This window comes from Plectropomus leopardus, chromosome 4 (assembly GCF_008729295.1).
Source record: "Plectropomus leopardus isolate mb chromosome 4, YSFRI_Pleo_2.0, whole genome shotgun sequence".
In the NCBI taxonomy this organism is placed as follows: Eukaryota; Metazoa; Chordata; class Actinopteri; order Perciformes; family Serranidae; genus Plectropomus; species Plectropomus leopardus.
Window position 1 is genome coordinate 14,802,461 of NC_056466.1, and position 12,945 is coordinate 14,815,405.

A 12,945-nucleotide genomic window follows, 5' to 3' on the forward strand; every position below is an offset into this window, starting at 1 on the left:
CAAACGTAGCTGCAGTATACCAATCGAGTCAACTGGTTCAGCCTGTCTTATCAGCAATATAAAAGATGCCCTTATTTTCACTCAAAACAAAAAGCAAATTAGCTTCCTTCTTTTGTCACGTTTGTGCAGTTGCTTTTTTTTTTTAACCTCACCTCACTGTCATTCTTTTGCAGTATAAACATCAGTCACTCACCAGCTAAGGGGAAAGCAAACATTAGAAAGCGCTAGCACTGTCAACCAGACAGTGTGACACGATGGACCCGATAGACGACTCATGACAAAATCACTGACTGTGTTTTTGGCTGCTCAGATAGCTGTTGAAATGTTTTACTAATCTAAAGCATTATGCTTTAAATCAGCACCTATTAAATCCATGATAATTTCAGTAAAAGGGTCACCTACACTACATAGGTGTGGATTTCAGGGGGGACGCAGGGACATGTCCCTCTCGGTATTTAGAATGTGCATGTGTACCACCCAATAAAATATGAAATAGGAGAGGACTTTTATTTTGACAAAATTATGACATTTACACCATAACTTCATGCAGAAAAGGCCCAAATTAGTTCAGAAAAATAAGGAAATTAAATGTTTGATGCTTAAATTTTTCTGGCAGAGGACCAGCAAAAGCAAACTCCATGTTTCATTTGTGCCCTGCCAATGTAGAAATTAAACCTTCAGCTTGCACTTAACTTCCTCTGATTATCTTCTCCAACCTCATCTCAGATCAACACTAAATTAATGTTAAATTCTTCTTCTCTTCTTATAAAATCTAATCAATATAAGCATGGAGGTTTAATTAGACCCACAGGCTTAGTCGATTTAGAACAAAATAGACTTGTGTACAGTGTTTTAAAATAGTCACAGTTTTCAATGAGTGTGCTGGTGTCAGAGGAGAAAGACAACGCACGAAGTCAAAGGAGATCACTTCATTGTGCCTTGAGGACACCACTGCAAATTATTGGACTGCACTGATGCGACTTTTATCGTATTACTCTGTCTTCATCACTGATCCCTCACCGTCATGCATTTATAACTATACTCCATTGGGGAAACCCGAAGCACACTTTTTTCAGAACAAACATGAAGCTATACTGTGGTCTTAGAAGTATAACTGTAGGTGCTGTTTTCAAACACTGAGCTCCTGCTTGAATGCAACTCCTGCAGTAAGACAGTGATCTACTGTTGCACTGTTGTTTCAACTCCCTGCGTGAGCTGCTTGGAATGTGTTCAAATTCTTCAGACATCACAAAGTGATAAAAACAGTCTGTCACACACAAATTAATAGCAACATTTTTATGTAAGATTATCCCTATTATATTCTACTTAGCGTGCAAATAAGTGCCCAGGGTTATTTACATGCATGCCAGTTGTGCGTGTTTTGTTTTGGCAAATAATACAAAAATAGTTCAGTGAAAGTCATGGATGCAGAAACCATGAAAAATGTGTTAAGATCACTACTGTTGGACACAATAACTGCCTGGGGTCCTCTGTTTTGAAGGTTAGATCAATGCATGAGTGGATCTACAATATTCTACAAATTGATTGTGCACATTTCTGTATATGAGAAGATCTGATTAACTTGGCACATGTTAGTGTGTGTAGTAGTGTGTGATCTTTTTTTAAAAAGCAAACTTACTGTAAAGATGTTTATAAATCAGTGATTTAAATGTTTTTTTTCTATAACAAGTAGTTACTCTGGTATCAATCATTTGGTTTTGGTGAATACTCATTTATTGAGTTGAATGTTTCTAGTCCGTCTAGTCCCTATTAAACCCAACACCCTGGAGATATGTCAGTGTTAAAGTCTGCCTCTAGATACATTTTAAAGTATGTAAAAAATATCTACTATGATTAATATTTTGTTTGACGTGGCTTTCCCAAATAAAAAGTAAAAAAGGGGCCAAAAGCACATTTTCTCTTTGTCTTTTCCCTCCTCATTGAGGAATATTAGAGGAATATGAAAACGTTGCACAGACACATGTCAGTATAGACAGGATCAGACATTTTAAGGGACACAAACATAAGGAAAACACAATTTTGAGTGGAGACATGTCTATTGATACATTCAGTATACCATATACGTGTAACTTAAATAAAGGTTCAACATGGTGTTTATGCCCCACAGGCATGACAGTAGGTGGTAAAAGGATACATTTTTTTCTGGGATTTGGATTATTTTATTTCTTGGCTTTGTGTTTGAAGAAGCTGGCCTACAGTGAATTTTGTTTGTTTGTGTATAGAGTGACTGGATGTTGTACTTGTTTGTGTACTTGATGTCTTACATCACTCAGCAAATGTCCATGACATCGGTTGGATCTATATATTGTATAAACTTGTTACCTTACTTTATAAAAAACATTATTATATAACTGATTTAAGATTATCGTAACCGTATTCTATTACCTCACCTATTTTAGACCAATTTATGACCCTCGTTAGTTGTAGGGTATGTTGAGTTGTGGTCGGTTGTTTTATGCGCCTTTGGTTATGTAATGTCACGTCCTCTTATTCATCTAACACAGCTGCCACCAGCCTGTACAGGTCATTACCACAGGCATTTCAGATGTGCACTTCCCTTAAAAAAAAGTTCTTAAGTCAGAACTTATCAGATTTAGACAGATGCAGATGTAGATGTTTACCCTGCTGGCACACACAAACATTAAAGGCAGCAGTGTCCCTGCAGCACTGATGGGAACATGCATGGCTGCCTTTGAATGTGTGAGGGGAAGGTGGTGATGGTGGAGGGAACGTATGATGATGTTCATACTGGCACATCGAGCGATGATAGCATGGCAGGAGAAAGTGTGGACAAAATGTCCTTCATGTGTGCAATGGATGCCACTTTTGATGAAATCAAACATTTATTGTGGATGCAGGTTATTACTTTAAGCAGACGTTTGTAATAACATCTGTTTAAGGATTACAAAATACAACTGCTAAATCTTTAGAAATACTGGCTAAAGGGTTGGATCACTCATATTTGTAGCATTTGCCTCCTGTAGTATGTAGCCATGCAGATAGTTTTAGTTTTACAAAATAAGATTTTGAAAGATCCTCGCTGAAAACTCCACTGACAACTCAGTAGAGTGGAAGTAAATGGTATTTTATCTGTGCTCATTAAAAATGGTCTGAAAAACCCAACATTGTGTCTTTCCATAAACAATATCCTGGTTTCTCTGGTAATCCACAGATCTCATAAGGCACTTTTAGGCAGGAAGAAGTTTTTCATAGTTCTAAGAACCCCTCCCCCACCTTTTTGTTGTGATCATACTGCAAGAACTAGGAACCATTGTACTTCTTAGAACACCAATTTGAAGGAATTTTTTAAGCTCCCATTTCATAGTCGGTTCTCTCCCAGCACAATAGGAGCCATGAGTGACAAAAGTGTATGATGATTGGTTAAACAAAGCTATTGCAGCGCCGGCACCAACCATGTTTAAAAACATAAATGACAGCTTGTTACAAAAAATGGATGACAAGACGAACAGATGGACCAGCAGTGATGTCAAGGCTTTGGTCGCTTTAAGTATGTCACAGCATTTTTATTGGTGGTGCATTTGCAAACAGAAATAAATCCCTTGCAGTTTTGTAATTCTTAGGGGACCTCCCAAGAAGTGTTTGGTCACAAAATACCTTTTGTCAAATTCTTTCATTGGAAATATTTATTTTGTAGAAAGTAATTGAAATTAAAAAGGCTGGGGTGGATTTCCCAGAGTAACCAGACCACAGTCTCTGGAAATATGAGTTGCAAAACTATTTTTTTTTTAATTATTTGGAGAACCCACTGCTATTGTTGCTGAAATATTTTTTTCTGAGGAAATAAAACCCAAATATCTGCACAGCTTCATAATACTAAATCAAAGAACTTTCTTTGCGTTATGTTGGATAACCGACTTTCTAAATACAGCATGTTTGGGGTTAGTTGGTAAATTAACCTGCACCCAATAGTTTTATACTTTCTTTAATCAGTGTCTTACCTTCGCATACAGTCCAGTGCACGGATGAAGAAATCCTTGCTGAGCTGGTGTTCATCACGTAGGAGGGCACACTGCTCTAATGTGACAGACATGGATGTCCGGTCTTTGGCACTTTTACAGCTGGTAAACCTGATGCCATTTAACCTTCGGCAGATCTGGAGGGAGGTGGAGAAAAAACATGCAATGTTTACATGCACCATTAATTCATCATCATCAAACCATTCATCATCAAACTGCTCCTTTTTTGTCAGTAAAAGTGACTCATCTTATAAGAGGACTTTGCCTTGTTTTACATGTATAAACCTTTATTTAATCAGGAAGGTCCCATTGAGATCGAGATCTCATTTTCAAGGGAGACCTGATTACACATAAAAAAGATAAAACAAACGATTTAAATACACAATATCAGTAAATAAAATCATATAAAAGGTGTCTGCTACGAACGGCCTGGAGTCGTATGCCTTTAACATGAAGTCAGCTGTTGAGAATGAAAAGCTTGCTGGCAAGATCAGTGAGGACGACAAGCAAGATTTATTGTCAAGGCAGTGATATCTCAGTATATGTAGTATATGTCCATTTTGTTCCAATAACATTCATTGACATATTTTAATACAACATGAAGTTTAGTTTACTTGCACACCATTTAAAAACTGCATAAAATCCAGACAAACAAAAACAAGAAAAATGTCAGGAGAGGTCAAGGCTCGTACAAACAGAATGTTTGAACGTAAAATGTGAACATAGCAGAGATCAGAGCAGAGCTGCATTAAGGGAGGTAGTGTGTGCATTTATGCACAAGAAGCAGCGTAACTTCACTGATTATTTCATATTCTAAAAGTTTAGTTCTGTTTCCACTGACAAGCTCATAACTACAGGTTTTAGATTTGCTGCTAAAATGTCCTAAAATATTTGCTGCAGTGACATTACTGCTCTTACCCCATTACTCCAAACAGAAAACCACTTGCTTCTCAAATTTGTGCACTAGGTGCAGGCTTTTCTAGGAAATGGAAGATGGCACTCTGATAGGTTGTATTTATGTTACACCCAAAACACACTTCTGATTAATTCAAGGACTAAAAACAACCATTTTGCCCCTTACATTGTGCCCAGACTATGTACCATTTAACTAACAAAAGTTGAGATGGACACGCCTTAAATGCACTTTATACCATGAGCTATAGATCGTTTAAAATGGGCCCTTAGTCTTGTTTTAATAAATTCTTCCAGTGACTTCTGTGAATCATAAGCACCATAAAAACATGTGCAACAATTCACTGACAGATGCTGAATATCTGGTAAAAGGTCAGCGTCTATACCGTATCCTCTTCCGAACTCAATCCATCATGCTCAGGCAGTTACTTTTGCTCGGCTCAAAGCTCCCATTAAAGTCCATGAAATATCAATATGTCAAAAACTTAATACTAGACTGCATCTCAGTGTTTACAGATCACAGTTACCTTGGTTAGGCAAGATGGAAAGTTTATTCACATGGTTCAGAGAAAACTGTCTTCCTTGACAAGGACAGAAAGTCACAATGGAAAAACCACTCACCGTTCCAGCAATCCATAGTATCTCCACATTCTTTCTCTTCTTTGTAACTACATTCTGGCCCAGGGTTTCAAGTAATTCCTTTATGTCAGTCTGTGTCTGAAAACACGGTAGACCTGTTTGTGGAAAACACAAAACACAGTGCCAGTGAGTGGTTCTGTTTCCTGCTTTGTTCCGGTAAAGTTTGAGGAGAGGCTGTGTTAGACAAAAAGAAACAATTCACTTCACACACATCTCATATTTTATTTTAGACGATTAATTCACTTTTTAACTGATAAAGTATCAATGTGTAAATTATATATATTGCTGTGATGTGATAAACTCATAAGATACTCATTGCACATTATAACAGCTGCTGTGTTCCCAATTTCTTTGTAACTGCATGAAAGAATTGCTTTCTGCAGCAAGGGGACCTTGAACACAATTTCCACTATTTATCAGATGTTTCCAAAGATAAAGGCTATTTGTTGATCGTAAAAGAAATGGAAAAATGTGTGTACTTACATTCTAGTGGCACCTTTTCACTTAATGATTTGTAATATGCTTCTAACATCTCAAAGTTCCTCTGGTTTATTCTTTCTTGAAGAGAGATATCTCCAAACCTGAGCAGACAACAGAGAGAATTAGGGCAATTATAGTGGCGTATCACCAAGACCCTCAAGAAAACAGAATTTTTAACTGTTAATCATCAAAAAAAATATTGCTAAGCAGTGAATGCAGCACTCTGTTAAAAAGGGTTAAACATGAAAATAGTTGCAATTGGCTTTTAGAGAAAACAGTTTCAACCATTTAACATTAGTAAATGCAACATAGTTACATGTTAAACAGTTCTTGCCATTTTAGCCATTTTGTCAGTTTTGAATGCCTCCTGCGCAGATGCATTGTTTTAATTAAAATTCCTGGATGTTGATGCACTTGGAGAAAAAAGAATAAGCTGTGCACGACTCCAGTTGTTAATGTGATTTTGATTTGTGTGGGACCGCACTGGTCTTGGTTAACAAACACAAAGAGTGTGTGTCCTTAACTGCAACAGAGTGAACAAAGACTGTTTGCAGTACCTCTCTGCTATAGTTTGCTGCTCATTGATGCCCACGTTAAACAGCACTGGAAATACTCGTAGAGGCTTGCCTTCCTTGATCTCTTCTGGCAAGGTCTGGAAAACCAGTCGAGGTAATGGCACTTCTACAGTGAAGTGGTCTCTGAAAGCAGGAGAGAGGAAAAAAAAACAATGGAGGGTAAAAGAGAGACATGATGAAAGAGAAATTCAATATGTTTTGCAATGGTGTAGAATTTGATAAGTTTGGGAAGATGTACAATTTGACACTAAAGACAGGCCTGAGCAAGCTGTACAAAGAGAGACTGATTGTGTGTATGCATGAGAGAGAGAGAGAGAGAGAGAGAGAGAGAGAGAGAGAGCACAAATGTGCAAGACAGCCTACCTGACTGATAGACGGGGGGGGGGGTGGGGTAGGAGGAGAGTAATGTCTTTATTATACTTGGCATTATGTGCACAGTGACCAGCTCAAATAAACTGGCTTGACCCTCATGTGGCAAATGTCCATCGAGTGAACTATTGCTTTTATGCAGAAGCGGTAGGGTAATTCAAACAGCCAAATGCCAAACTGCTGTGGCACGACAGCAAAGAACAAACTGTTTAATTCACATTTGGACCAAAGTTAACAAGATTCAAACTTCAGAGTGACTTCCTCATTACTGGCCGTACAGTACAGCTTTGCCTGGTGTGTGATCACACAGTTTTCTTGTAGGTCACTTAAGGCTTTGTTTGGCTTATACAGCTCATACCTTAACTCCCCCTAGCACCAGTATTTGCTATGATTTTTATGCACCTACTGTTGTAGGAATTTGCCCAAGAAGTGCCAGATGATATATATATATATATATATATATATATATATATATAGTGTGTGTGTGTGTATATCTATATATTGTTCACATACTAACTTGTGTATTTAAGTCTATTAGAGTACTTTTGAAGTTCATCTTAACACCTCTGCAGTCTCATAGTGTGGTTAATATTTGAACAGAAACTCTTGTGAAAACACTCCTCTGTAGAAATAATGCAAGAGGTTTCTGTTGTATTGTTGTTCAAAGTCCAGACATGGAAAAGGAGGTTTCAGAGGTCGGCACAATGAAGAGATACTTGTCCAAGAGGAAATGGCTTATTGCAATTAGCTTATGTTAGAGTGAAATCCTTGTACATTAAAGCTAGTGCACAGTGAGAGATTGTGCAGAGAACTTTCTTCTCTGAGACTGTGATGTTAGTTAGTGTTGCACGCTCCTCGACACAGGTTTTTTGTAAAGAACTATGGAATTTTGTATTACAGCAATGTTATGACACCTGACACATACTGAGGATCATGTAAACCAGCAGGTTACAGTTACTACAAAGATTTCAGAAAGAGCTACTGATTGGTGCGTTACGTTAATAACTTTGACTGAGGAAAACAAAGAAATTGCACATCGAACTCCCTTCATATATTTCACAGTAAGAAAGAACCATGTAGCCTTGTAGTTGTATGCCTCTGCAAACAAATCAATTTGCTGTTTACATCCCTGTCTGTCGTCTCTCATATTGTATATATAGTGAAGATTTTGAAGGAATTTAATAGAGGATTTTGAGTGTATTTTGTGTCGAAATGTGGACACTTTACACACATCTTCTACCCGGCAGCACACAAGATCTATAATTAGCACAGTTTAAAGTTGGAAACCCAAGATAAGTGTCAGCACTTCAGTATTTGACCACATGTCTCCCATTCTGTTCCTGAGTTATGCCATTCATAGCCGGTAAATATTATGTCATATTGAAGTTAACTTTTGATATAAAATGTCACAATTAACATATGAATTCATGAGTTTTGGCAGAAAAAAAGTGACCTTCAAACACTAAAATCTAATCAATTCATTGTTGAGTCCAAGTGGACGTTTGTGCCAAATTTGAGGACTCCAGGCGTTCCTGAGATATCATATTCACAAGAATAAAAAGTATATACGTATGGACAGACAACTTGAAAATACAATCCCTTGGCCATGGCTGTCACCCGTGCAGAAGCATAAAAACTTATTGGACCAGCAGTAAAATAAAGTGTTACTCTCAAATCCTAAAATGATGCTTGTAATTTTAATGTTCGTCAAGAGACTTATAACTGAGAATTATCTACACTGGTTCTTCACAGTGGTCTAAACTGCTGGTGTGCGAGCATTACAACAGGTTTTACTCAACAGCTTTGTCTTGAAGATATGCCATTATCTGCTAAAAGAGACTAATTGATCATGCGCAAAGAAAAGCAAACAGAGAAGGAGATGATGTCTCACCGTCGGCCACACACTAAAGGCTGGAGGTCACTGAGGTCATCTGTCTTGGCCTCTGTAATCTGGAAAACGACTCTCTGCAGGTCTGAGATTCCAACCTCCATGTCCTCCAGCATCCCGATCTCCTCACCTTAAACGGCAGGACACAACAAGATTAGTACTGATTTGCTTGACAAATGCCTTCTAAGTTAATGAAAGTGAGGGAGGATTTTAAAACGTCAGAGGGTTAAAAACCGGATGATGAATGTAATTAAAAACCTGCCCACATTTTATGTTGCAGAGGCATTATATTTGTCTTTCAGCTGTTCATTTTGCTGACCAATCCATTTTACTTCCTTGAGAGCTGCACCATGAGCTTTGGCAAATCAGGATGAATGAGAACTTTGATCAGAGTGGTGCAGGTAGCTGGAATAAATGTACTCATATCTTACTAGGAACTCTCTTAACTCAGTCTCACTTTATTATCAGATAAGAATTCATTTATAGACAACCTTCACTGAGAAGCCTGTAATTAAGACAATATGCCAAAAAAAAAACTGCCGTGACACATTAACTTACTACATATTATGATCTGTCACATCAAGTTACCCAAGCTCATCTAAACCACACTACTCTTTTAGGTTTTTCCTTTCTAGAAAGCAAATAAAAGTGAACACCTGTGTTCAGTGGAGGTTTTGAGGTTGCCGGTTCCAATTTTACTCTTAAAAATGTACTCACTGTAGGTGCTGAGCAGACTCTCAAACTGGGCCACCAGGCCAACCAGGTGGAGCTGCCTTAGGAAGCCTTGGTCCTGCATTCCTGCATACAGCCTCATAACAAACCCGCAGGCTAAGGCTGCCAGCTGTTTAAAAAAAAACAAACAAAACAAACACACACACACCCACACACCCCCACACACACACACACACACACACACACACACACACACACACACACACACACACACACACACACACACACACACACACACACACTTAATCTCCTGGAAGTTGTCCCTGGCCCAAACAGGTAGGCAAAAATGTGGTAAATGGTTAAGAGACTTGTACAGCACCTTTCAAGACTTCCAATTACTTTTGTTCTGTATTTGTTTTTGTATGCTGTTAAGTTTTGTCTACTCTATAATGTAAAGTGTCCTTAGGTCCTGTGAAAGGTGCTACATAACTCCAAGTTATTTATATTACTATCATCATCATTATCATCACCTTTTTTCTTTTATTTAAACACTTTGAATCTTTTGTCACATTCACCCATTCACAAACACATTCATACACGGGCAGCCAAAGCTACCATACAAGGTGCCACCTGCTACTCAGTGAAACATTCACACACACACACACACCGATGGGTCAGGAGCAACAATTCCACAAGTAGACTAGAGGAGTTGGGGATCGAACCACCATCTCTGGATTAGTTGACAACAAAAGCTGCAGATGCAACCCTACAGCTGGATTTATATAACAAAGTCTGAGTTGTAATTATCTAATGGTAAACAACGTTGTCACTTCTTTGGTGATCGTTTGTTTTAAACTTGGAAAAATATAAAGTTTATAGCACAGCATTTCCAGAGATATTCTAACTTGACAGCTTAAATCTAAATGTATGTAACCACTTCATTATGAGTAGTAAAATGTTTTTGTTGCTTGAACAAGCTTGGCATGAGTTTGGACCAAAAGGACTGACAGTTAGATAATAAACTGTTTTATAGCTCAACTGGCAAAACTAAAAAATGTCCAAGCATTTCTTTGATATTTGAATTTACAAAGTGAAAGACTGTTTGTCTGTGATTGCTTTTGTGAACATAGGGGAAAAAGAATCAAACATTTACCATACTAAGGGTGTTCTGCAGAGAAAAACCTCCATATCAGATGAACTAAGACAGGGAAGTTACTGAGGAATTGTTTATTTTCTGAGTGTGGCTACCTACTGCCTGACTGAAGACCACGTCTCGCCTCTGTTGGAGGAGAAAACCCTGTGGAATGCTGCAGGCTGCCTCCTGCAGGAGCACAAAGGTCATGGCTCTCTTTGCCTTCTCCACCACCTCCATCACGCACTCATTTAACCTGGTCACCAGAGGATGCAGCTGCTCCCTCCAGTCGCCTGCAGAGAAAGACGGAAAAAAAGGGGGGCGGAGGTGGAGACATACATGGAATGACAGTTATGATATGGTCAAAGATAACAATATGACTTAAGGCTTGTGTTATCAGTCAGAAACAACACAGAGTTCAGCCTTTCTTGTTTTCTTTAAAATTGAGAGAGGGTTTAGCAGAAAGGATAACACACACACACACACACACACACACACACACACACACACACACACACACACACACATTTAAAGCTTTTTTTAAGAAAGCATAGGTTGTCTGCTAACTTAAGAAACACACGTACTAAAACATGGTCATAAAGTTATGAGCACACGCACATGGCCTCAGTATCTTACTTTATTTAGCCAATTTTAAACCATATTTGTATCACAACAATGTGGGTAGTATGTGTAGATGAACTTTGGTAACCTCCCTTCCATCTAAGCAGTACCTTGATCTCCTTCCTCCCTCCACATCAAAACTCCGCCAGGTGTTGGAAATTGATGCACAACACCTCATCAGGTGGAGTTTTGCTGTCTCTCAGGCTGCTGCTTGAACTACATGCTGTACTTCCACATTTTTGTATTACCAGCCACGCATGCCGCCATCCCAGTAACAACAAGTATACAACTCGATACAGACCCGCCCGTCTCTTTTCTTTCAAACTCAGATTGAAATCATCACACAGTACAACTGTTGCAGTGCTGTTCGATTATATATCACGATAATGTCACTGTACTGCCTTTTTTTGCCTAAAACATTTTTAGAAACACATTTTAATAAAGTGTTTAGCTGTAATAGTTTGTGAACAGGGAGTGGGCACTATAGTGCTTCCATCACAATGAAGCCAAAAAAACGGAGATTAAACAGTAAAACCAAGCAGCGCTGATCAAATATAATACAAGATTCTGTTGCCTACTGCTTTCTCGAAATATTTTCAAAAACACATTTAAACTTATGGTTTAACTGTTATACAAGATCATTTTTTACGGGCCATTGTTTCACACATGCAAGTTTGCATTACATCATGCATCGGTGGGAGCATTTATTGGTTCAAAGCAGCACAGTGCATTCTGATAGTTGTAGGTTTTCTACCTCTTGAGCAAAATGTCCTTTTTCTCTCTGTTTTCTCTGGTCCTGTAGCACCAATTTCAAAAGTATTTGCATTTTCCTTCTGCAAAGGCAGGCTAGACTTATTAAGAGGCCAGCTTCCCAATGAAATACTTCCTTAAGTGCTATTATTTTCTTAAGGGCACGGCCACAGAGCCACAGAGTGGAGGTCATGGCTGTATTGGTGTCTTCAAGCATGCTTGCTTTTTTGGTTTATGTATACGGTATGTGCAGCAGAAGTAAGTGTACAGGGGCTGATTGAATCAGAAATATGGATCGTAGAATGTGGCGATAATCACAGTATAAATATTAAGAATAAAACACTTTCAGACAGTCTCATCACTAGTCTCAAAGCTCTGCAACAGATGTGCCAATCAGTGAAGTATGACAACAATAACTCTTCGCTCCTCCAGGAAATTACATTGTTGTCTAGATAGTGGCACGATGTGAACACACAGCACCACAAATCTGCAGGCAAAGGCAGATGGTGTGGGGTTTCTTAACAGTTAATTAGTACGCAGATGAAAGAAATAAATCATTTGAAAAAAAGTTTGTTAAAGCCATTTTCATGTTCGCATCAATATGACGCTATTTCAGTCATAATACTACACCACACATCCTAAATGACCGCATCATGTTGTAATTGATGTGTCACATCAGCATTTGCACCATTTTACATTTCAAGAATAAAACATTACACACCATGTTTGTTTAAAAAAATGGGAAAGGAAGCAATGATGAAGATAATTAATGACCATAATCAAAGTAATCTAATGTCTCCCGCATAAACACACAAAATAAATAGATAAAATCAACCTCTCTGATGTGTGTACAGGTGTGTGTATGGTATTTTTTAACAGCCTGGTGTTGTTTGCATGTAATTTAATCAA

General features: G+C 38.2%; 1 protein-coding gene across 1 annotated transcript in view; it reads right to left on the reverse strand.

The window, feature by feature from the left end:
• Positions 1-12,945, reverse strand: part of inpp4b (inositol polyphosphate-4-phosphatase type II B) — a 162,182-nt gene that overhangs the window by 958 nt on the left and 148,279 nt on the right. The window contains exons 15-21 of the mRNA XM_042484477.1: positions 10,786-10,958; positions 9,579-9,702; positions 8,865-8,991; positions 6,587-6,727; positions 6,033-6,130; positions 5,532-5,644; positions 3,981-4,135 (exon numbers count right to left, since the gene is read on the reverse strand). Of these exons, the coding sequence (XP_042340411.1) occupies positions 3,981-4,135; positions 5,532-5,644; positions 6,033-6,130; positions 6,587-6,727; positions 8,865-8,991; positions 9,579-9,702; positions 10,786-10,958 (931 nt within the window). The remainder of the gene's footprint in view (positions 1-3,980; positions 4,136-5,531; positions 5,645-6,032; positions 6,131-6,586; positions 6,728-8,864; positions 8,992-9,578; positions 9,703-10,785; positions 10,959-12,945) is intronic.